This window comes from Equus caballus, chromosome 1 (genome assembly GCF_041296265.1).
Source record: "Equus caballus isolate H_3958 breed thoroughbred chromosome 1, TB-T2T, whole genome shotgun sequence".
Classification (NCBI taxonomy): Eukaryota; Metazoa; Chordata; class Mammalia; order Perissodactyla; family Equidae; genus Equus; species Equus caballus.
In genome coordinates, this window is record NC_091684.1 from 137065672 (window position 1) to 137087993 (window position 22322).

Below are 22322 nucleotides of genomic sequence, written 5' to 3' on the forward strand. Positions count from 1 at the left end.
GCCTGGTTTCTTTTGGTATACTTATTTCAAAATAAATAAGTAAATCAACAAAATTAAAATTACTTAAACAAAAAGAATGAAAGAGACAGAGAAATCAGCCATGTTAACATCGCTCTACATATCTCTTAATCCATTTCTGTGGAAAAGAGGTAAATTACATTGTCCAAGATATCTTCTATGACCCATGACCTGCATATATTTTCCTTATGTCTTATATCATCTATGTATCTTCAACACAAAATCATTCCTTTTTCTGACAGGTATCTTTTCATTTGGTACAAGCCTTAAGAAAGCTTAGGGAAGACGGTACAAAGAAAACGAGCAGGCTATGAAATTACGGAGTTAGGCAGGAGACTGCACTGAGTTAACTGAGTATCCAGCAACTCTCTAGCAGTCTCAGAGTGTACTGTGTGACAGTATTACTGTCATGTCAACTGAAGCCTCCATGTTAGTCACTTGTGACCTACTGATCCACAACTACCAAAATGCAGTAACTGGTGTTGGTTAATAGTGACCATCAGACATGAAGAGAAGATATCATCTTCAGTACGTTCTGTTCCTTTGCAGCAAAGGAGAAAAATTTTACAAAGATTTTTGTTTAAAATAGCTAACAATCATAAGTGCTAATATTTAAAGGGCTAACTTTAGTTATCTAGGACACTTTATCCAGAACTTTTCCCACTACTATTCACGATTTAGGTTGTGTTGTATTTTCATTTTTAACCAAGACCTTTTAACAATTCTGAAATATAGCTCCACATAACTAGCGTGCACTCTAGTACTTTTTTCACACCTGTTAAATTTTATTTATTTATTTGGTTAAACCAAACCCCAACATTACTAAATGCTACAGTGAACTACAGTTAGACTAGACGGACAAGCCTCGCAGTCATATCTGGAGTATCAGATTATCAGACATTTAACTACTTAAATACTTCAAGGTGTCCACATGATGTTAATATAGCAGTCAGCTCCCCCAGTTGGAACTTACTAGTTTTCACCTGTTGGGGAGGGACAAGTAGTGAGTTCTAACTGCATAACTAAGGGTACGACTCTGTGCACCAGAGGATGCTCTGGGGGAGCGTCAGGGGTCAGTGAGGGCCCTAGAGAGCTGCCCACAATCCACACGCTCTCCCTGTCTTACCACAGGGGCAAAGTTTCTGTAAAGGGCCAGAGAGGAAATATTTTAGGCTTTGCAGGCCACACAGCTTCTGTGGCAACTACTCAACTCTGCTGTTATAACGCGGGAAAACAGCCCTGGACAATATATACAGGAAAGAGCAGGGCTGTGACCCTGCAAAACATTATTTACGATCAATGAAATTAGAATTTCAGACTTTCCCACCTATCACGAAAGATACTTCACATTCACATCTACAAAGGTAAAAACCACTCCTAGCCAGCCAGCCGTACAAAAGCAGGCCGCCGTGGCGCTGGCCGCAGTCTGCGGACCCCGCTCCATCACGCACGGTCCAGGCGGACGAGGTCAACCCCGAGGACCATCGGCCCCGGCCCGGGATGAGGAAGTCACGCCGCGAGCCCAGCGCGCCCAGCGCTGTGCATCCGGGTCCCGTAGGGGACCCACTGCCCGGATAAGCGCCCAGCGGCGGGAAGCGCCGGGCGGAATAGGTCGCAGGAGGCAGGAGAGGGACACGCCTCCGCTGCGGAGGCCAGCCCCTGGACAGCGGAGTGTGCGAGATTAGGACCAGGGAAAAGGAAGAGCTGGGTCTCGGGCGGGCCCCGGAAGCCAGGAGGTTCCCCCAGAAGAGCCCCGGGGTCGCCGCCTCCTCAGGCCGGTCACTCACTCGGATACGCCGGCACGGACGAAGGCCATAGCAACAGCCCAACTAGAAGGACTAAGGACTTCATAGGCATCGTCCGTAGCACTCCGCCATGCGACGGGAACGTCCTGGGGCCACCAGGCCAGGTACCTCAGGGCCGCAAGAGGAAGGCGTCAGCGGCCGACCGTCCTACCTCAGGGCCTTGGGAGCCCTGCAACGGTTGTCCCCAGCGCGCAAGCGCAGCGCGGGGGCGGGGGCGGGGGCGGGGGGCGCGAGCGAGGCGCATGCTCGCTCGGCCTGGGAAGCTCTGAGTTCCGCGCGCCTCGGACCCTCTGGACGCCTGGGCAACGGCTGGGGCTGTGCGGACTGTGCTGGCTGTGCGGGCTGCGTGGGCGGCGGGGCGGCCTGGCAGGCGGGGTGGCGGGGCGGCCGGGCAGGCTGGGCGGCGGGGCGGCGGGGCGGCCGGGTACGCTGGGCGTGGAGCCGGGCCTAGAACGCGGCCCTGGCGCTGAAGGAACTGTCTGAGGGAAGAGACGGGCAAACGCTCGACGACGACAGCGTGATACAGGAAGCGCTAGGCACCCGGAGCGCAGAGGGGCCCCCTATCCGGGAGGGCGGGCAGGAGGTTGCCTGGTGGAGGAACGCTTGGAGCGCCCGAGAACTGAAAACAGCTCTGTCTGACTGAGGGGGAGGGGAGAGTGGGTGGAGGAGAGGCAGGCAGCGGCATCAAAGCCACTTTAAGGGGTTTGGGTTTGTTTTGTTTTTTCAAAGGGTTATATTCCCTTTTTTTCCCCCCGGAAAAACAAACTATAGCTATGGAGAATAGGTCGGTGATGGTTTGGGGTTAGGACTGGGGAAAGCTTGGCTATATGAAGGGGTAGCTTGAGGGCGTGTTTCAGACTGATGGCTAGTTGTGGTGGCCTCAAAATCTGTACACGTGTTAAAATGCATAGAACTACACACCACAAAGAATCCGTTTTACCGTATGGTACTTTAAAAAATTTGACATACACCCATGTCTCTACCTCAAGGGGCTTGGATTTTGTTCTGAGACAATGGGGAGATACTGCAAGGTTTTGAGCTGGGAAGGGTGTAATTAGATTTGTGTTTCAGAAAGCTTGCTCTCCTTGAAGAGTCGAGAATGGGTTGGAGGAAGGAAGCAAGACTAGAGGCAGGGAGTCAAGTTAGGTGGCTGTTCCAGTAATCCAGGCACAATCCACAGGGACTTGGACTCATAGTGGCAGAGGACATGGGACGTGTGGACAGATGTGAGAGACGTTTAGAGTTAGAATCAATAAGACTGGGAAGTTGAATGTGAGGAATGAGGGAGAAGGAGATGGCGCTCATATTTCTGGCTTGGGCATCTCGGCATGTGGTGTGAGATGGGGAATACAGGATAGAGGCGGTGGAGGAAGATAAGTTCAGTTCAGCATTGTTCTGTTGAGATGGGCTTGGGATCTCCTACTGGAGAGGCCTGTCCAGGAGCAGATGGATGGCCCTGGAGAGAGCTGAGATGGAGATGGAGGTTTAGGGAGGCATCAGCATCTAGCAGTGGGGATGTATGAGATTGCCTGAGGAGAGTTTTTAGAGTGAGAAGGTCTCTGAGCTTTGGACAGATCCCTGGGACACACAGGCAGGCTAGAAAGGGCGGGAGGGACTTGCAAAGGAGACTGAAGATGGGGTGAGGTAAACCAGGAGAACGTAGAAGTTTCATGGAAGAGGAGGAGTCCAAGACTGTCCAATGCTTCTGAGAAGTCAAACAAGAGAGGGACTCAGATTTAGCAACGAGATCCTTGGCAGAAACAGTTTCGGTGGAGTGGTTTGGGCAGAAGCCAGACCACAGTGAGTTGAGGAATGTGTAGGATGTGAGGAAGTGGTGACAGCTAGTACAGTAGCTAGTACAGACAACTTTTTCAAGGTTGGTGCAAGAGTTTAATGTGCTTTACCACTGCTTAATTCAAATATAGCAGCCTTCTAGAATCAAACCGTTAGAACTATTTGGAAAGCAATCTGGAATGTGTAACAAAAGCCTTAACATAATTAAATACTATGATATAAGTTATATAAATTCGGGGGGTAGGGGAATATGTCCTAAGATAACCATAATGGATCATCTACAATATAATAAAAAACAAAGAAAAACACAAAATAAGAGAATGGTAAATTATATTTGTTGGTTAGAATACTGGGCAACTATGAAATTGATGCTCATAAGCTATATCTAATTTGGGGAAATGTTCACCTTGCAGTGGATCACATTTGAGGTTTTAATTGAGGTCCTACCCTCCCTGAGCTTCCTGGTTCCATTACCTTTCATTTCACCATTGAGATATCAATGATCACCTTAATGCACTAATTCATGGTGGGGTTGAAAGTCAAAGCACTTTTATAGGAGCTGCTGCTTAGGTGAAAAGTTTTGTTTGCTTTGTTAATTCTTTTGTTGATGTTTTCAGTGGACGCACTTGACTTTGAATATCAAAAGCTAAGTAAACTGAAAAACAGGAGAGCATAAACCATAGATTAGGGGGGTATTCAGAAGATGTAAGGTCCGTTTGCCAGACGGAGGTTAAAGTTTCTGGAGGCAGAGGAAGCGGATTGCAGCTTGCAGACAGAACTCCCAAAAGGTTTTGGGGAATGCAAAGATGGCTTGTGTCTCCCTTTCCAGGGTAGAGTTCAAGGAAATTGAGGGGTTGTAAGGGAGAGGTTCAATTAAGATGTCTGTTAGGCCCAGAGCTGGGGTTGTTTCTTGCTTGGCTGTTTATATAAATGAGATAAGACCTTAATGGCTCTCATCTTACAGACGTTCAAAATGGACATGGCGAAATAGCCAAGATACATCCTTACTGTGGAATTCTACTTAAGAATGGTTTTTAACACTATGTACTTGACGATCTATGTACTGACATAGAAAAATCTCCAAAATATGGTATTCAGTTTTAAAAAAAAGAGTGCAGAAAAACACATACATCCATTTATGTAAAATCACAGCACAGTTTTATGTATAGTTCCATGAATACACTAGAAGTCATTCTGAAAGGAAACACAGCAAGCTGAAAGCAGTGCTCGCTTCTAGGAAGAGAAGAGGGAGATGGGGGAATGGGAGATTTTGAAGGGAGAGTTTTTTTACTCTAAATATTTTTCTTATCCTTTGAAATTTTCCAAACATGCATTGCTCATGCAATTAAAAATAAAAATGGTAACTTTTCACAAAATCTAGAAACTTGGAGAAGGGGGCAGCAGTAGAAATATGTATTTTATGCCTCATGCTTTCTGCTACTGACTTCACTGAAGTATTTTTAAAGTGGCTAATTCACTGCCCACCCCTGCAAAAAAAAGTATTTAGCCTGCATCTCTACTTCACCTCTGGATTCTGTACAATGTTTGATACCTGATCACACAGCATCATTTAATGTTATATGGCTTTTTTCTCAGGGGTGTATTTCATCTATATTTTAACTGGTGTAAAGTAGTTCTTCTGCTTCTCTCTTTCACACAGCACCTTGTGGGCGCTCAGTGAAGACTTAATGAATAAGCACCGGCTCATGTTCTTCCACCCTAAAGGAAGAAACCTTCTTCCCCTCCTGGTCCTGTCAAAATCCTCCCTCCTCCCTCCCATTAGAATATCTTTCCTATCCCATGTTTCCATAATGCTATGTTATAGCCATTATTTCACTGAATTACTCTATTCTATGTTTTTCAAGTCAGTCTTCTCTAGGCCAAGGCTTTGAGATCAAGGAACCAGATCTAAGTTATCCCTGCATTGTATCCTCCCAACCCAGCCAAAGTCTTGCATTCACCAGATGTTCCATAAATGCATGTTTGAGTTCAATTGAAATTAAAAGGTTGGGATATTTTTATATAGGCTTTTACAGAATCCTAAAAAGAGCTAAGAATAGTAACCCAGCTACAGAGGCAACTTCCAGCAACAATTTTCAGTCTTAAGAAGGAAATCCTCAGCTCTAAGTAACTGCATTATTCAAGTCCAAGTGAAACAAATGGCATGCAGTCTCTTCACTGGTTCTTTTCTCCATATACCCCTGCAAGTAATTCTGGACAATAAATTCCTAATTGTGGAATTGCTTTGTCCAATAGAATGCACCAATTTGCATACTCATCAGTAAAATATAGTAGTGACTTACTAATACTAGGTGTCATCTTTGAGGACCAGTCATGTTAAATATGGTATCTTGTTTTAATCTGTTTCACTTTGTTTTTCAGTGAAGCAAAGAGTTCTGCCTACTCTCTCTCCCTGTGCCCACCTCAGGCTTTCCCTATATTCCTTCTAGTGTAAGTCTAAAGCTCACATTTGCCTGCTGGGTATTCTTTCTCCTTCTAACCCCATGAATTTGAATTAATAGGCTATGGTTTGCCAGAAATATGTTTTTCCCCCTAGGGGAAGAGGCATATTTGGGAAGTCCTGCCCCCATCATCCCAGGTCACTTCCCCTTTCTTTGCCACTGCCTCAACTATTCTCCTGGATCCACTACACAGGTAGCTCTGGCTATAGCCCTTGCTTTCTAAATGCCAATGCAGATTTCATATCTCAGGTCTCAGATGTCACTTCCTAACAGTACTGGGCACAGTGCCTGGCAAAATAATTGAAATTTGGTATCTATTAAATGAGTAAATAAATGAATGAATCCACCCATCTGCCTCTCCACCCATCCACTCCACCATTCTAAAAATCACTATAGCGCTTATCAGCTGGAGAGCACCAGTAGTTTGTCAGAGAAGGGCTTCAGCCAGCTGGGGGCGGCAGAACCCCACCAATGGCTGGGATGGTACTTGTAATTACTTCAGAGTATCTCTCCAGCTGTGAGTCTGGGAACTGGATTCTGATTTTGTTCCACTGGAGCATGTTTTTCTATTGTGTGTTTTGTTTTACTCTTATGTCTTGCATTCTAAATGCACAAAATAGCATGTAGTAATATTTAAAATGATTCAATAGCAGTAACTTTTGTTGTCCAAGTGAGATTTTCTTCAGTGCAGGCTGCCTAGAGTAATGTTGCACGTCCAAACCTCCTCTGATTATAAAGCTACTCCATATGCAGCTACATTGCAGATATACCTGGGCTGAAATCACTTTGTAAAATGAGACCTGGGAGCACGCAGAAGAGGCAGGCTGACCCTTGGGAGTGCCCTCTTTCTACAGGTTCTGCCCCACTGGAGGTAGGCAAAATGCAGTTTTTTGTTCACAACTCAGGACTCTGAATTTGCTCTAAAGGATGTTTTTGTTTTGTTTTAATAAATGGATGGCAAAGAAATCCTGGAATGGGGATGGGAATAGCTGAGAAGCATGTGAGCCTTGGAGTGTTTTCAGTTTGTCCAGGAAAACCCTCCCTGTTTCCTTTTGGCTCCACCAAAGTCATTGTGCAGCCCTGTGAAAGTCTGAGAATGTAGTTGGTGACTTATAAACACATCAGAACAATGATTTATTGCCCCAAGGATCCACCTACCTAGGAGGGTCCTGGAATTCTAAAGGAGTCCTCAATACAAATTTAATTTGAATTCACTTAACTTTTGAAAATGGGATATGTTCCCACTAAATAGGAAGATTCTTAAGAACAGGGACTATGTCTTTTTGTGTTTGTATCCTAGGGACGTTTCATAGTGCCTGGCAGAATGTGGGCTCCATATTTGTTGAATAACATATGAAACTTTCTATTTGATGCCACTGAATCAAATAGAAGATGACCTTGGGGAAGAAGGACCTCAATGTCTCGGGATCTCATTTTCCCTATCCCTCAAATAATAACCCTTTATATTTGAATATTGGCGTTAGTCTAAACCTTATGGACTCTATATTTCCTTTTATACTCACAGCATCCTGGAAGGGTAGGCTAAACAGGTATTAGTGTCCTAGTTCCATAGATGAGAAAACTGAGGCTCAGGCTAAAATATTAGGCCAGGTCACCCAGCCACATCCTGATGCACTAAGACTGCAAACTCAGGTCTTTTGCCTCTAAGTATATCATGCTTTTCACTGTACCTCTCTGGATTATAAGAGATAATTGTACTAGTCAGTCTCTTGGAACCTTTTTTCTAGGTCCTGCAGTGGTTCCAAATCCTCACTGCACATTAGAATTTGTGCAGAGTTTTAAAAGAAATAACCAGTGATCAAGACTGTGTGGTACTGACAGAGAGATAGACACATAGACCAATGGAACAGAATATAAAATCCAGAAATAGACCCAGACATATATGCCCAACTGATTTTCTATAAAATGCAAAAGCAATTCAATGGAGAAAGAATAACCTTTTCAAAAAATAGTGCTGAAGCAATTGGACGTCTACAAGTTTAAAAAAATGAAACTCCACCTAAACCTCACACCTTATACAAAAATTAAAATGAATCACAGATGTAAATCTATAAAACTTGAAGGAAAAAAAACAGGAAAAAACCTTCGGGACCTAAGACTAGGCAGGAAATTCTTAGTCTCAACACCAAAAACATCATCTATATGAGAAAAAAAATTGATAAATTGGACTTCATCAGAATTAATAACATTTGCTCCAAGAAAGCCTCTGTTAGGATGAAGAGCAAGCTACAGACTTAGAGAAAATATCTGCAAACCACAAATCTGACAAAGGACTAGTACCTAGAATATATAGTGTTCTCAAAACTCAACAGTAAAAGAAAAAATTCAATTAGAAAATGGGCAAAAGACACAAACGGACACTTCACTGAAGAAGATATACAGATGGCAAGTAATGCACATTAAAAGCTGTTCCACATCATTAGCCATTAGGGAATTGCAGAGTAAAATCACCATGAAATACCACTACACACATATCAGAATGACTAAAATTAAAATATTGACAATGCCAAATGCTGCTGAGGATGCAGAGAAACAGTATCACTCATAAACTGCTGGTGGGAGGTAAAATGGTGTAGCCATTATGGAAGAAGACAGTTTGGCATTTTCCTATAAAACTAAACATGAAACAATTATATGACCCAGCAATTGAAATCTCGGGCACTTATCCAAGAGAATTGACAACTTGTCTTTACACAAAACCTGGACTTGGATTTTCAGTGGCTTTATTCATAATAACGAAAAAAGTTGGAAGCAGCTCAGCTGCCATTCAATAAGTAAATGGTTAAACAAACTGTGGTACATCCATACCATAGAATACTACTCAGCACTAAAAAGGAATGAGCTATTGATACCTGCAACAACTTGCGTGAATCTCCAAAGAATTATGCTGAGTGAAAAAAGCCAATCCCTACTTTCTCATAAGCCTTTTCAATATGCTCGAGGGGCTGGCCCTGTGGCCGAGTGGTTAAGTTTGCGCGCTCCGCTGCAGGCGGCCCAGTGTTTCGTTGGTTCGAATCCTGGGCGCGGACATGGCACTGCTCATCAAACCATGCTGAGGCAGCGTCCCACATGCCACAACTAGAAGGATCCACAACGAAGAATATACAACTATGTACTGGGGGACTTTGGGGAGAAAAAGGAAGAAATAAAATCTTTAAAAAAAAGAATATGCTCTTGAATTGTTTGCTATTATTTTGCTGAGGATTTTTATAAATATATAAATATATTGGTCTGTAGTTTTCTTTCTTGAGGTGTCATTGTCTGGATTTGGTATCAAGGTAATACTGGCTTTATAGAATGAGTGAAGAAGTGTTCCCTCCTCTTCTTTTTGGAAGCGTTTGAGAAGAATGGGTATTAATTCTTCTTTAGTGTTTCATAAAATTCATCAGTAAAGCTGTCTTGTTCTGGACTTTTCTTTATTGGGAGTTTTTTTTTTGTTACTGATTCAGTCTCTTTTACTTGTTAATAATTTGTGAGATTTTGTATTTCTTCTTGAGTCAGTTTTGGTAATTTGTATATTTCTCAGAGTTTATCCATTTCATCTAGGTTATCCTATTTGTTGGCATACAGTTGTTCATAGTATTCTCTTAGGATCTCCTTTATTTATGTGAGGTCAGTATTAATGTCTCCAGTTCCATTTCTGATTTTAGTGATATATGTCTTCTCTCTTTTTTTCTTAGTAATTCTAGCTAAAGGTTTATTAATTTTTGTTGATCACTTTAAAGAACCAACTTTTGGTTTCAATGATAATCTCAATTGCTCTCTCTTCTCTATTTTGCTTATCTCTGCTCTAATCTTTATTACTTCATTCTGCTTGCTTTGGGTTTAATTTTCCAGACTTTATGTCGTTCTTAAGTTGTAAATTTAGTTTGTTGATTTGAGGTCTTTCTTTTTTTTTTTGATGTAAACATGTGTGACTATAGATTTTCCTCTTAGCACTGTTCTCACTGCATCTTGTAAGGGTTGGTATGTTGTGTTTTCATTTTATTTATCTCTAAGTATTTTGTAATATCTCTTGTTATTTCTTCTTTGACCCATTGGTTGTTTAATAGTATGTTGTTTAATTTCCACAAATCTTTTTAGTTTTCCAGTTTTTATTCAGTTACTTGATTCTAGCTTCATTTCATTTTGGTTGAAGATACTTTGTATGATTTCAATCTTTTAAAATTTATTAAGATTTTCCTGTGGCCTAACATAGGGTCTACTCTGGAGAATATTCCATGTGCACTTGAGTAGAATGTGTGTTCTGCTGTTTTTGGGTGGAAGTCCTATATATGTGTGTTAGGTCTGGTTGGTTTATAGTGTTGTTCTATTTCCTTACTGTTCTTCTGTTTAGATGTTCTATTCGTTATTAAAAGTGGGGTACTGAAGTCTCCAACTGTTATTGTAGAAATGTCTATTTTCCTCTTCTATTGTGTCACTGTTTGCTTCATATGTTTTGGGGCTCTGTTGTTAAGTGTGTATGGTTTGTAATTGTTATAACTTCTTGATGAATTGACCTTCTACCAATATATAATGTTCTTATACCAATATATAATGTCCTTCTTTGTCTTTTATGATAATTTTTGACTTAAAGTCTATTTTTTTCTGATTTTAGTATAGTCACTACAATTCCCTTTTGGTTACTATTTGCATGGAATGTCTTTTTTACATCTTTTCACTTTCAACTTGTTCATGTCCTTAGATCCAAAGTGACTCTCTTGTAGACAACATATATTTGGATCGTGTTTTGTTAAATACATTCTGCCAATCTCTGCCCTTTTTGGGAGAATTTAATCCATTTGCATTTAAAGTGATTACTGATAAAGACTTACTTCTTCCATTTGCTATTTGTTTTCTGTATGTCTTGTACCTTTTTTCTTCCTTATTTTCTCCAATACTGCCTTCTTTTGTGCTTAATTAATTTTTTTTGTATTTTGATTTCCTTTTGTGTGTAATTCTTAGATATTTTCTTAGTGGTTACCATGGGGATTACAATTAATATCCTAAATTTATAGCAGTCTAGTTTGAATTGATTCCAACTTAACTTCAATAGCATAGAAAACTGCTCCTATACAGCTCCGTTTCCTCTTTTAGGTTGTTGTTTTCACAAATTACATCTTTATATGTTGTGCACTCATTGACATAGATTCATAATGATTGTTTTATGCATTTGTCTTTTAGTCATGTAGGATATAAAAAGTGGAGTTAAAAACCAAAAATAAAATAATGCTAGCTTTTATATTTATCTGTGTAATTACTTTAACTGGAGATCTATATGTTTTCATATGACTTAGTTACTGCTCAGTGTCCTTTCATTCCAACCTAAAGAACACCCTTACCACTTCTTGTACGGCAGTTCTACTAGCAACAAATTGCCTCAGCTTTTGTCTTTCTAGGAGTGTCCTAATTTCTCCTTCATTTTTGAAGGATAATCTTGCCATATACACAATTCTCAGCTGCCAGTGTTTTTCTTCCAGAACATTAAAAAATTCATCCCACTCCCTTCTGACCTCCATGTGTCTGATGAGAAATCTGCTGTTAATCTTATGGAAGATCCCTTTTTCATACTTAGTTACTTATCTCTTGCTGCTTTCAAGATTCTCTGTCCTTGGCTGTTGACAGCTTGATTATGTGTCTCAGTGTGAATCTCTTTGTGTTTATCCTTCTTGGAATTTGTTAAGCTGCTTGAATGTGTAGATTTATGTCTTTTATCAAATTTGGGGAGTTTTTGGCCAGTATTTCTTCAGACATTCTTTGTGCACCTTTCTCTCTCTTCTCTCCTTCTGGGATCCCCATTGTACATGTGTTGGTATGATGGATGGTGTCCTACACATCTCTTAGGCTCTGTTGAGTTTTCTTCGTTCTTTTTCTTTCTATTACTCAAACTGGATATTTTCAGTTGATCTATTTTCAAGTTCAGTTTTTTCTTCTTCCTGCTCAAATCTGTTATTAAAACTTTCTAGTGAGTTTTTCATTCAATTATATTTTCACCTTCAGAATTTCTGTTTCATTCTTTTTTATCATTTATATCTCTATATTAATATTTCCTATTTCTTCACATTGTTCTCCAGCTTTCCCTTATCTGTTTTTTTCATGGATTCCTTTTTAGCTCTTTGAGAATAGTAAAGACAATTGATTTAAAGTCTTTTTCTAGTAAATTCAATGTCTTCCTCAGGGACAGTTTCTGTTAATATCATCTGTTAATGGGCCATACTTTCTTGTTTCTTTTCATACTTCATAATGTTTTTGAAAACTGAACATTTTGAATATTATAATGTAGCAACTCTGAAAATCAGATTGTTTCCTCCTTCAGTAGTTGTTTTTTTTGCTTTCTGTAGGCTTTAGCTATTTGTTTGCCTAATTAGTTTTCTAAACTTTTTTTGTAAAGTTTTTAATCTTTGTTATAAGTAGTCTCTGAAGTCTCTCTTTCTTTAGCTTGTGTTCAGGTAGTGTTTTGACAGGTTTCCTTGAATGCTAGGAACTTAATGGGAGAGAGAGAGAGAGAGAGAGAAAGAGAGAGAGAGAGAGAGAGAAAAACCTCTCCATGTCTTTGCGCATTGGCTCAGTCCTAGGGCATTCCTTCAGTACTCCTTCAACTCACTTCAACTCCTAATTTCTCTGGCTAGAACTTCCAGTATAATGTTGAATAGCAGTGATGAAAGAGGGCATTCTTGTCTTGATTCTAATCTTAAGGGGAAACCTTTCAGTCTATCACTATTGAATATGAGATTAGCTGTGGGTTTTTCATAAATCCCCTTCTTGGGTTTTTGTTGTTTTGTTTTGTTTTTTGTTAGTTTGTTTGTTTTCTTGTCAAGCCTGTACAAAATCACTGGTCTGGTTACAGAACAGAAACACTGAATGTTGGAAGTGGAAAGAACTTCAAAGTTTACAGTCCAAATCTCTCATTGTACAGATAGAGAAGCTGAAGCCTAGAGAGGCCAAATATCTTATCCAAGTTCACTAGGTTCTTAAAGGCAGAGCTTGGACCAATGATAATATCTATGTTTTATTACCTGCCTACTGAATGTCAGTTACTATACCAAATAACACTATCTCATTTACTCTTCATATTAATCTTATGAGGTAGATACTGTTATCTCTATCTTACAAATGAGGAAGCTGAAGCTTGGAGACTTTAAGAAATTTGTTCAAGGTCACACAGCTGGTAGGTTGATGAGCTGTTGAATCTGGGTGATCTTACATGAGGAAGTAAGGAAATTTTCAAAGGCTTATAAAAGCTTGTCAAAGGAATAGACCAACTTGAAAGGATTCTACTGGCCAAATGTATAACAATGTCAGCATCAAAAAACACAATGTAATTGTTTGAAATACATAGAATTCATAATGATATTATATTATAAATTCATAATGTTACTCAAATAAGAATAAAACAACAAGTTCATTTGTTACCACTGGTGGTGGCTAGAACATTAACTTTGGAAATTAGTAATTACTTTTTTACTTTGAAAATAGGTTATTAAAGGAAAATAATTAAGCATTTATCCCATGTTTTAATTAGGAACTGTTACAGGATAATCAAATAAACCTTGTTGATGAGGAGTCTTATTTATAGAAGAATATCAAATAATAAATGGAGAAGGAATGATAAAGTTATAAAATCAATTTACAGCTCCTTAATGAAATAGTTCATTAGTGCAAAGATCAACAAAAGATGTTAAAAGCATTAAGTGAAAGATTGATAGGGAACATGTTTTACATGTTTGCAGAATTTCATCTCACAGGTTGCTTGTTAAGCACAAGCCAGGAAAGTGTAATTTTACAATTCTATGATCAGGCTATTATCATCTTAACCTGAGGATCAATCTTAGCATTGCAAATATTGGGAGAACTAGATTCATACGCCTTCTAATATGATGAAATATAAAGCATACAGCACCACCTATGAAGTATTTTTTGCAAAAAAATAACTTGTAATTGAAAGGAAGGAGGATGGATGGAGAAACAGCTCATACTGCTCTATGAGGAAACAAGCAACAAATCCAGAAGGCAGGGCTTCAACAAGTGAATTATAAGACAGTTCAAGATTGAAGAGACATACAATAAGATAACAAATGAATAAGCCAGTTATAAAGATACTTTGGGGACAGTTAGAAAATCCTGAATAATTTCTGGATATTAGATTATATGAGGAAATTATGGTTAATATTGTTAGAGATGATAATGTTATCATGGTCATGTAGGGAAATGTCCTTGCTTTTTAGAGATGCCTGCTGAAATACTTGTGATGAATTATGATGATGTCTGTATTTACTTTACAACACCTTGACAGCAAGATCAATGTGGCAAATATGGTATTTTAGTTGATTGGTATATAGATATGAACTATTCCATTTTTTCTATTTTTCTTTATGTTGAAAAATTTTATCATAGAAGTTGGAGGAAGCATTCCAGGTGAAGAAGGTATCCCTGTTTGCCCTTAAGACACACCAGCATGAAAAACAAACTTCAAGGACAGTTCCAGGATGGTAGGTCAAGTCCACAAGGAAGCCAGCAGTACCACTCTATAGTGGCCAGCAAGGAAGGATGCTGGACCAAGAGCCCTGCACCTAAGATGGAAGGCCATAGCTTTGCTGTGGGTCATACTGGAAATTCTTAGCAGAGGATCTGAAGAAAAAGTGGCACGAGATGATGAAGGATGTCCTGTGGAGGGAGGAAGACCAAACACCTGCAGTGATTGGGATGGTAAAATGGGAGTAGTGGCTAGAAAACTGGAGGCTCCACATGGCAACTTTACTCAGTTCATGAAGCCAAGGAGCACATCCACATCCTTCCTGGGGAATATGGTGAAACAGGACATCACCCTGCAGGGACCCTCAGAAGCCCGAAAGAAGTTGATGAACTTAGTCACTTACTGATTTTCCTGCATTTCTCAGATTGGCTATTGAATCATAAAGCTACCCTTTGTAAGAGATAGACCATGTTCATAGATTGGAGAACTCAATATTGTGACAATGTTGCTCCTTCCCAAGAGGGTCCAGAAACAGGCACATATACTGCCACACATATACTGTCACCTGACACTTAAAAAAATGGGATTCCTGGGGTATTGATAATGTACTATTTCTTAATCTGGATGTTGGTTACATGGGAGTGCTGAGTTTGTGAAAGAAGCTGTGCATTTATTATTTGTGTACTTTTATGTTTATATAGTATACTTTAATTAAAAGTTGATCCCAGGCCAGCCCAGTGGTGCAGCGGTTAAGTTTGCACAATCCGCTTTGGGGGCCCAGGGTTCACAGGTTCAGATCCCAGATGTAGACCTATGCAGCACTTATCAAGCCATGCTGTGGCAGGTGTCCCTCATATAAAGTAGAGGAAGACAGGCACAGATGTTAGCTCAGGGCTAATCTTCCAAAAAAAAAAAAAAAGTTAATCCCTATATAAGAGTTCAAATGATGTTTTCCAAGATTAAACTGCTATTGTTCAAAAAGTTCTCCTCAATTCTCTGCATTTTTAATACTCCCCATTAGTTCTTTGGTGGCTTTCACAGAGTACTAAGTTGATTGACAGGCATTGTTAATGGGAAGGAACAGAAGTGTCATCTTGATGAGTTACCCGTGGTCTTTGCATAGTTGCTCTTTAGTCTCCTAGTAATTGTTGAGTCACTTGTTGGATCCCACAAATACATCCTGACCCACTCCATTCCCCCAGCCCATTTGGAACCTTTCAGAAATAACACTTCTTTTAGAGCCACTCACAGACAGCTTCTGCTTTCTGTTTTAAAATATCTTAAAATTTACTTTCATTGAATGGTATCTAGAGAGAGACAGATATAGAGTTAGGAAGACCAAGGGAAGTAAGAAATAACTTAGGGAAGAAGGAAAAGCATTCTTTATCCTCCAGATTTAAAATAGAGCAATATGTATAGGTATAAATATATAACTTTAATTCTTTAAATAATATATTATCTTTATTTGTAAATGACTTTCATGTGTTACCTAATTGAAACCTTTTGCCAAAAATATAGTAGGCTAGAGCAGCTCTTTTTTTTTTATCCCTGTGCCTGGGATGGTGTGGAGAGGCCTGATTTTACTTACGGGGTCCATGGTGTCTTTTTGTATACAGTAACCACTGCCTTATGTCTCTGATGTGATCAGTGCAGGGGAGAAATACAATAATTTGTCAGAGTTAGGACCTGACTGACAACATGCTCCTCAGTTCTTAAAAGAAACAAACAAACAAAAAATTCTGCTTTAAAAAACAAAAAGTAATGTTAAGTACATCCTAAAAAATTTCAAATGAAACACTCCCACTCCTAAGCATTAAACACTCTTAACAGTTTGCTATGAATATGGTATTTCCAGAATTATTTATGTGCACACATATGAATGTGTATTATTTATGTGCAAACATATGAATGTATATTCAGATTGGTTTAAATTTATTTGACAAAATAAAATCATACTACGCATACTGCTCTGCAACTTGCTATCTTCTCCCCAGTAGATCCCAGCCTTATTTCCAAATCAATGCATATAAATCCACCTCCTTCTTTCTGATCACTTCAGTATGGATCTACAGTGAAGTTTTTAACTCTACTATTAAACATCTAGGTTGTCAACTTTTCACTATTACTAATATTATAAATATTCAGAAATATCTGCCCTTGTTCACGTATTTTTGCAAATCTGTGCCAGCATTTCTGTGCACCAAATTCTTAGCAATGGCTTTGCTCAGAGGACATTGTATTTAAAATTTTGTATATAGAGCCAAATTGCCCTCTGAAAAGTTTGTAGCAATTTACCTTCCCACAGACACAGATGTGAATGTGCAAACCACATCCTTGTGATGGGACCTTCTTATTTGGCTCTCCACTTTCATAAAGCTGATCCATTTTCAGTCATTCATAAACTACAGTTGCCTTTGTTCTGACTGACCTTGCAGTTTAAATCTTACTGATGCTGTGAAAGGCCAAGTTTTGAGTGGTCAGTTAGTAAAGTTTCTGTAATCTATTTATTCTTTTAACATGTTGATGATTATCTTTCAGGTCTTGAAGTCTTTTATTTTATTGTTTTTTAAGTATCAACAGGCAAAGATGTTCATCAAACTTGATCACAAATGACTATTTCAAGGCTTGAGTCTTGCTGTAAATCATTATTTATGGTTTCCCCAGGTCATGCCATTGGTTGGAGGGCAACATATGATGCATGGAAAACACCATCATTCTCTTTTACGACTCTCTGTTTCATCACAAAACCTCCACAATACAATAGCTCGGTTGTCAGTAACATTGTGTATTGATTTTTCAGTTATGTAACGCAGACAGGTTACAGTTTTAGCTGAACCGTATACTCTCCAAAGCTTTTATTTCATTACATATTCAAAAGTCTATTCCCTCAGTTGTCTTGGATATTCCAAATTTCAGCCCTGGAACTTTGGAAGTTTCTGAATTGACATCACATAGGTGTGGCAGCAGCCTCCAGGTGATTTTGAGAAAGCTAAATTTCTGCCAGGTCCTAATAAAAATTGTAAAATTTCTACATTCATCTTGTTTTTAGTTTATAAAACACTCCTGTGACTTATATAAAGCACATTATGTAATGGCATTGGTTGTCGTTGTCGTCAAATGTTCTATTTGAGTTAGAGGTTGACTTGGGAAGGAGTGGGCAGCAGTGTGTGGAGGCGTCTGTGCTTCCAGGCTGATTGCTCCTAGTGTGAGTGCTGTTTCAGTAGGATGGGGAGATGGCTTCTAGACTCAGCCAGTGAGAAACCAGCCATCCTGTAAGATCAGAGTGTGATACACTCTGAAGGGCTTAAGTAGGGTGACCAACCATCCTGGTTTGCCTGGACAGGACTGTCCTTGTGTTAGCACTGAAAGTCCTACATGCCAGAAAACCTGTGACATTGGTCACCCTAGCATTGTGAACAGGCTCAGCTACATTTATTACTTTGTCATTTTGCAGAAATGGCAAAATGGTTATAAAAATTGTAGCACGTTTAATAAAATAATCCATTTAAAACACCCCAAATGTACAATTCATTGTACCTGTGCTATTCACAAGATAATTTCAGAATTTTTAACAATAATAATTTACACACAAGTGGCCAGCCCCATGGCCTAGTCATTAAGTTGCATGCATTCTGCTTTGACGGCCCGGGGTTTGTGGGTTTGGATCCTGGGCAGAGACCTACACCACTCCATCAGCCATGCTGAGGCGGCAGCCCACATACAAAATAGAGGAAGATTGGCACAGATGTTAGCACAGGGCTAATCTTCCTCAAGCAAAAAAGAAAAAAAAATACACATGGCAGTCCAGTGATGGCACAAGTTGAAAATTGTAAGGTGAACACCTTCTTTCATTCTTTTTTTTTTTAAAGAAAACATGATTTTAAATATTCATATCTTATTTATTTCTTAATGTCAGAGTTCTCAGTCAGACTTGAAAACACTTCAAAACAAGTCCCTAGCAATCTCCAAATTATTCTTGGTGACCTTGCTATCCATCTAGACATAATCTTGGGACCAGAAGGGCATATAAAAAGTCACCTTCCTTCATTCTTGTTGGTCTATCTCTGTGACTACAGGAATCGCCTCATGTAGAAGAAACACCTAAATTGTCAATGTAAGGCCCTCTGTGAATGCCAGGTCTGGGCCATGGTAGGCTCTGATGGGGACTTGAGGGTAGTCAGTGGTCTCACCATTAAAGTGGCAAAATGCAAGAGACTTGGGAGGGTGGGTTACCATGGGCAAGAAAAGCCTGCCCATGGTGCAGACGATAGGGGAACGTTGAAGAGAATTTAAAAACAACAATAAGCCCGCCTGAAAGTTGACCTGTTTTTTATTGTCACTGTGTGCTGACAATTCTAAAAATTGTCACTGATAAAATACTTCTTGGAAAAAATATTTTGTTGGTCTGCGTTCTAACCAAAGGCAGTGATTCCTGTTGAGTTTTAGGAATTTACATGTAAGCTTTGAATTAGCACATCTGTGTATCACTTAGGCTTTGGTGATATCACGCTCTATGTGGAGGCTAAGTTGGAGAACTCCCAGTTAGACAGTTAGCCCCGAAATACTCAGCCATGCACTTTTGTTTTGAGATTAAGTTCAAACCGTTCAGCATGTTTGAGCTCTCTTTGGCACAGTGTGTGCCTCCAGCGCTTGTGATATAACATATCCCTGCACTTGGATGGTAGATGCGACATAAGCAAAGATGGCATACAGTTGTAACGATGAAGAAGCAGAGCCCAAGTTACTTAAGTTCCTTCATTCTTTGCGACCTCTTGGAGTTTTTACTTGTATATAAAATTGAAAACAGTGAAACAGCATGCCAATTGTGAGATATAATGTTTTTGTTGTAAGTGCAAGTTTTAGTTCACACATGCAGTATCTTTAAAATTTATATCAGTTCTTTTTAAATAGTTTTAAAACTAAAGAACAAATCAAGATAATTATTACTGATTATTAAAGTAATTTTATCATTAGAGGATAATGGTGTTAAATATGTTAATATTTGCACATACCTGCTTTAACATTAACTTTTTTAAATTTTGTCTTTTGTTTATAGGTCAAGTGACTTGCCCAAGATCACACAGAAACTAACTCAGCAGAAACTTAAACTGTTCTTCTGACTCTGACATCGTACTTTCCACAACTGCACAATCATCTTTCATCATCTGTTCTTGCTCATTTTTCAAGTGTAATTTAAGGTCTTAAAGATTTGGGTCTAGAAGTTCAGCTGCAAAAGAATTTATTGTTTAAAAGGCAAAATGTTTTTTATGTGCAAAAATTTATTTTGCCCAAAAGTTACTGTGGTTCTCCCAAATGTTTTCTTTTTCTTTCTTTCCAAGTATAATTTAATGTCTTTGAGACATTCCAGACAGCTCCTCCATAAACTGTGGGCCCCTCTGGAATGCTCTTCAATGAGTGCGTAGGTGAGCTTGTTGGGAGCTAGACCGGAAGCAGGAATATTCAGGCTCACAGACAAGGTGAGACCAACACAGAAAATAATCCCAAGAGTTAACTGCAGTGGTTGGGGAGAGACCCATAGCAGATGCATGAAGATTTTGTACTCAGATTGCACATCTACGTGGCCGATTCCATCTTGGCCCAATATTTAGATAGACCCTAGGCATTGTCACAGAATGGTCCATTTTGCTGCTAATGACAATTGGCAGGTGGAGATGTTTTTCATGTCCAGTGAAGGCATGGGTTGCTAAAAACCTTTCTATTTTCTTCCCAGGCTAGGTCTACCATTTAGTGTTGAAGCATACTGATGTCATAAGCCTATGAACATCATAGACGTGTTACTACTCTCTGCTTTCAAGGACAGACATTTATGAGGTTTTTTCTCCCCCATGGGGAGGGAAGATAAAACCATGTCAGTACAAACACTTTATATTTATTACTAAACATGGTAAACTAGGGTGCATGTTTAACTTTCATTTTAGTTTAACACATTCTGGTCTAGCTAGCAGTGGGTTTTCAATGAACAGTTTTGGAACGTTTTCTGCTCTTACCATCGAAAAAGTTGTACAGCTTAGCTTGAACAATTTTGCTTGTTTGTTTACTAATTTGTAGAAGAATGAACTCAAAATGTCAGACATGTGAAAAGTGAAATATTTTAATAATAATTCAATTGATACACAATTCTGCAGTCTTACTCCAGATTATTTTTCTACTCAATCCTAGCACCTGTGGCCTCCTGGCTACTTGCTCAATTCTGACATGCAGGAATGGCTATGGAAGGCTCAGATAAATTCGGCACATAGTCCTTCTTTGGCATCATCTAACATATTTACACCTAGTGGTGTACCTATAGGCAGACAATCTTTTCACCACTGGGTTTTAAATATGTTAAAAGACATATTGCAGCAAGATATCAGAATCCAGACTTGTTGGGTTCTCACTGGGTTTCATGACTTCTCTGGAAGGTCTGGCCAGCCCACTCTGGTGCTGTCCTTGGATGGGCAGCCCTCTTCTCCTACTCCTCCCACGACAAAATTCACCTTCTCTTGATTTCTTCATGGTCCATTAGTTCAAAAGATATGTTGGCTGTTTTTTATTTTCTCTGTGAATTGATTTTTTAAAAAAAATTTTGAACTTCCTTTTAGGAGTACATTTTAAAACTAGAATCACTGAGGATTTCGTTTATAGTAATTTAAGAAATTAACTTTCCTATTTTTAGAATAGTGCATGCAAACAAATCAAGATTTATTGTTATTAGTAAAAATTAAATGATAGCTTACAAAATATGAATAGGTGAAATATTCACTAATATCAAATGCAAATGAATCAATCCCTTGTTTGTTATTCATAAGGGAGGAGAAGGCTAACCTCCATTTTTACCTCAAAAAAAACAATAAAATTGAGCAAAATATATCAAGACCAAAGCAATTCACATTTTGGCAAAATTGGTCTTTCTACATCAGCAATAAAGAAGGAACATGAGGTCTTGATGACATTATAACTTCACTTACTATTGATTACATGAAAACAGGAATTATTCAATGTAGTATGCAAGCTGTGGGTTTGTTATTTGCAGAAAGAATGAGATTTTCTATTTTCATACCTTACACTAAAAAATGTCCAGGTAGATCAAAGAGTTAAATACATAAACATCAAGCCATAAACAGAAAAAAATGGAGTTGCATATCCATCAGGTTCTATTCATCAAGCAGAATAGCTCCTTGAATAACCTCCAAAGTTTAAGAGCGATGTTAGAGACTCAAAGAAAAGTAGCAGCAGATTTAACAACATTAAAGTTTTAAAATCTATGTGAGACTACAAACAAAATTAAAAGACCAACTTGAAGCTGGAAAAAAATTGCAACAAATATGATAAATGGTAAATATCTTTACCAAATAAAGGCCTCATATATAGAAGCAAGGAAACCATTAAGCATCAAACAGAACAATGGGCAAGAAATATAAATAGACAAATTCTAAAAGAAAAAAAGAAAAAGTGGCTAATCAACAGGCAAAAAATACATTTAACCTCAATTGTATGCAGATTAATGCAATAACAAATACTATTTTGCCCAATTCAAATAGTACATTTTTAAAAACTGATTATTATAGGCAATTCTGGTCAAAGTTCAGTAAGATGTTCACTAGGGTGAGTGGGTAAATGTTTACCTTTCTGGAACTAGTTCAACCATGCATACTAATAATCTGAAAGGTGGCACTGTTCCTTGCTATAGGCTACCTTAGGCCGATTGTGTCCTTGTGCTCTTGTTTAACATGTCGGGTTTACTGGTTGATTAGAGTCAGGTTCAATGTC

General features: G+C 38.9%; 1 protein-coding gene and 1 long non-coding RNA gene across 2 annotated transcripts in view; one reads left to right on the forward strand and one right to left on the reverse strand.

Moving 5' to 3' along the window:
* Positions 1-2016, reverse strand: part of SPESP1 (sperm equatorial segment protein 1) — a 19565-nt gene extending 17549 nt beyond the window's left edge. The window contains exon 1 of the mRNA XM_023654791.2: positions 1806-2016. Within this exon, the coding sequence (XP_023510559.1) occupies positions 1806-1875 (70 nt within the window). The 5' untranslated portion in view covers positions 1876-2016. The remainder of the gene's footprint in view (positions 1-1805) is intronic.
* On the forward strand, positions 1793-20690 carry LOC111776014 (uncharacterized). Its single transcript, XR_002812051.2, has 2 exons — positions 1793-1927; positions 19609-20690. It is a non-coding gene; the product is annotated as an uncharacterized lncRNA (long non-coding RNA).
* Positions 20691-22322: the final 1632 nt, after the last annotated feature.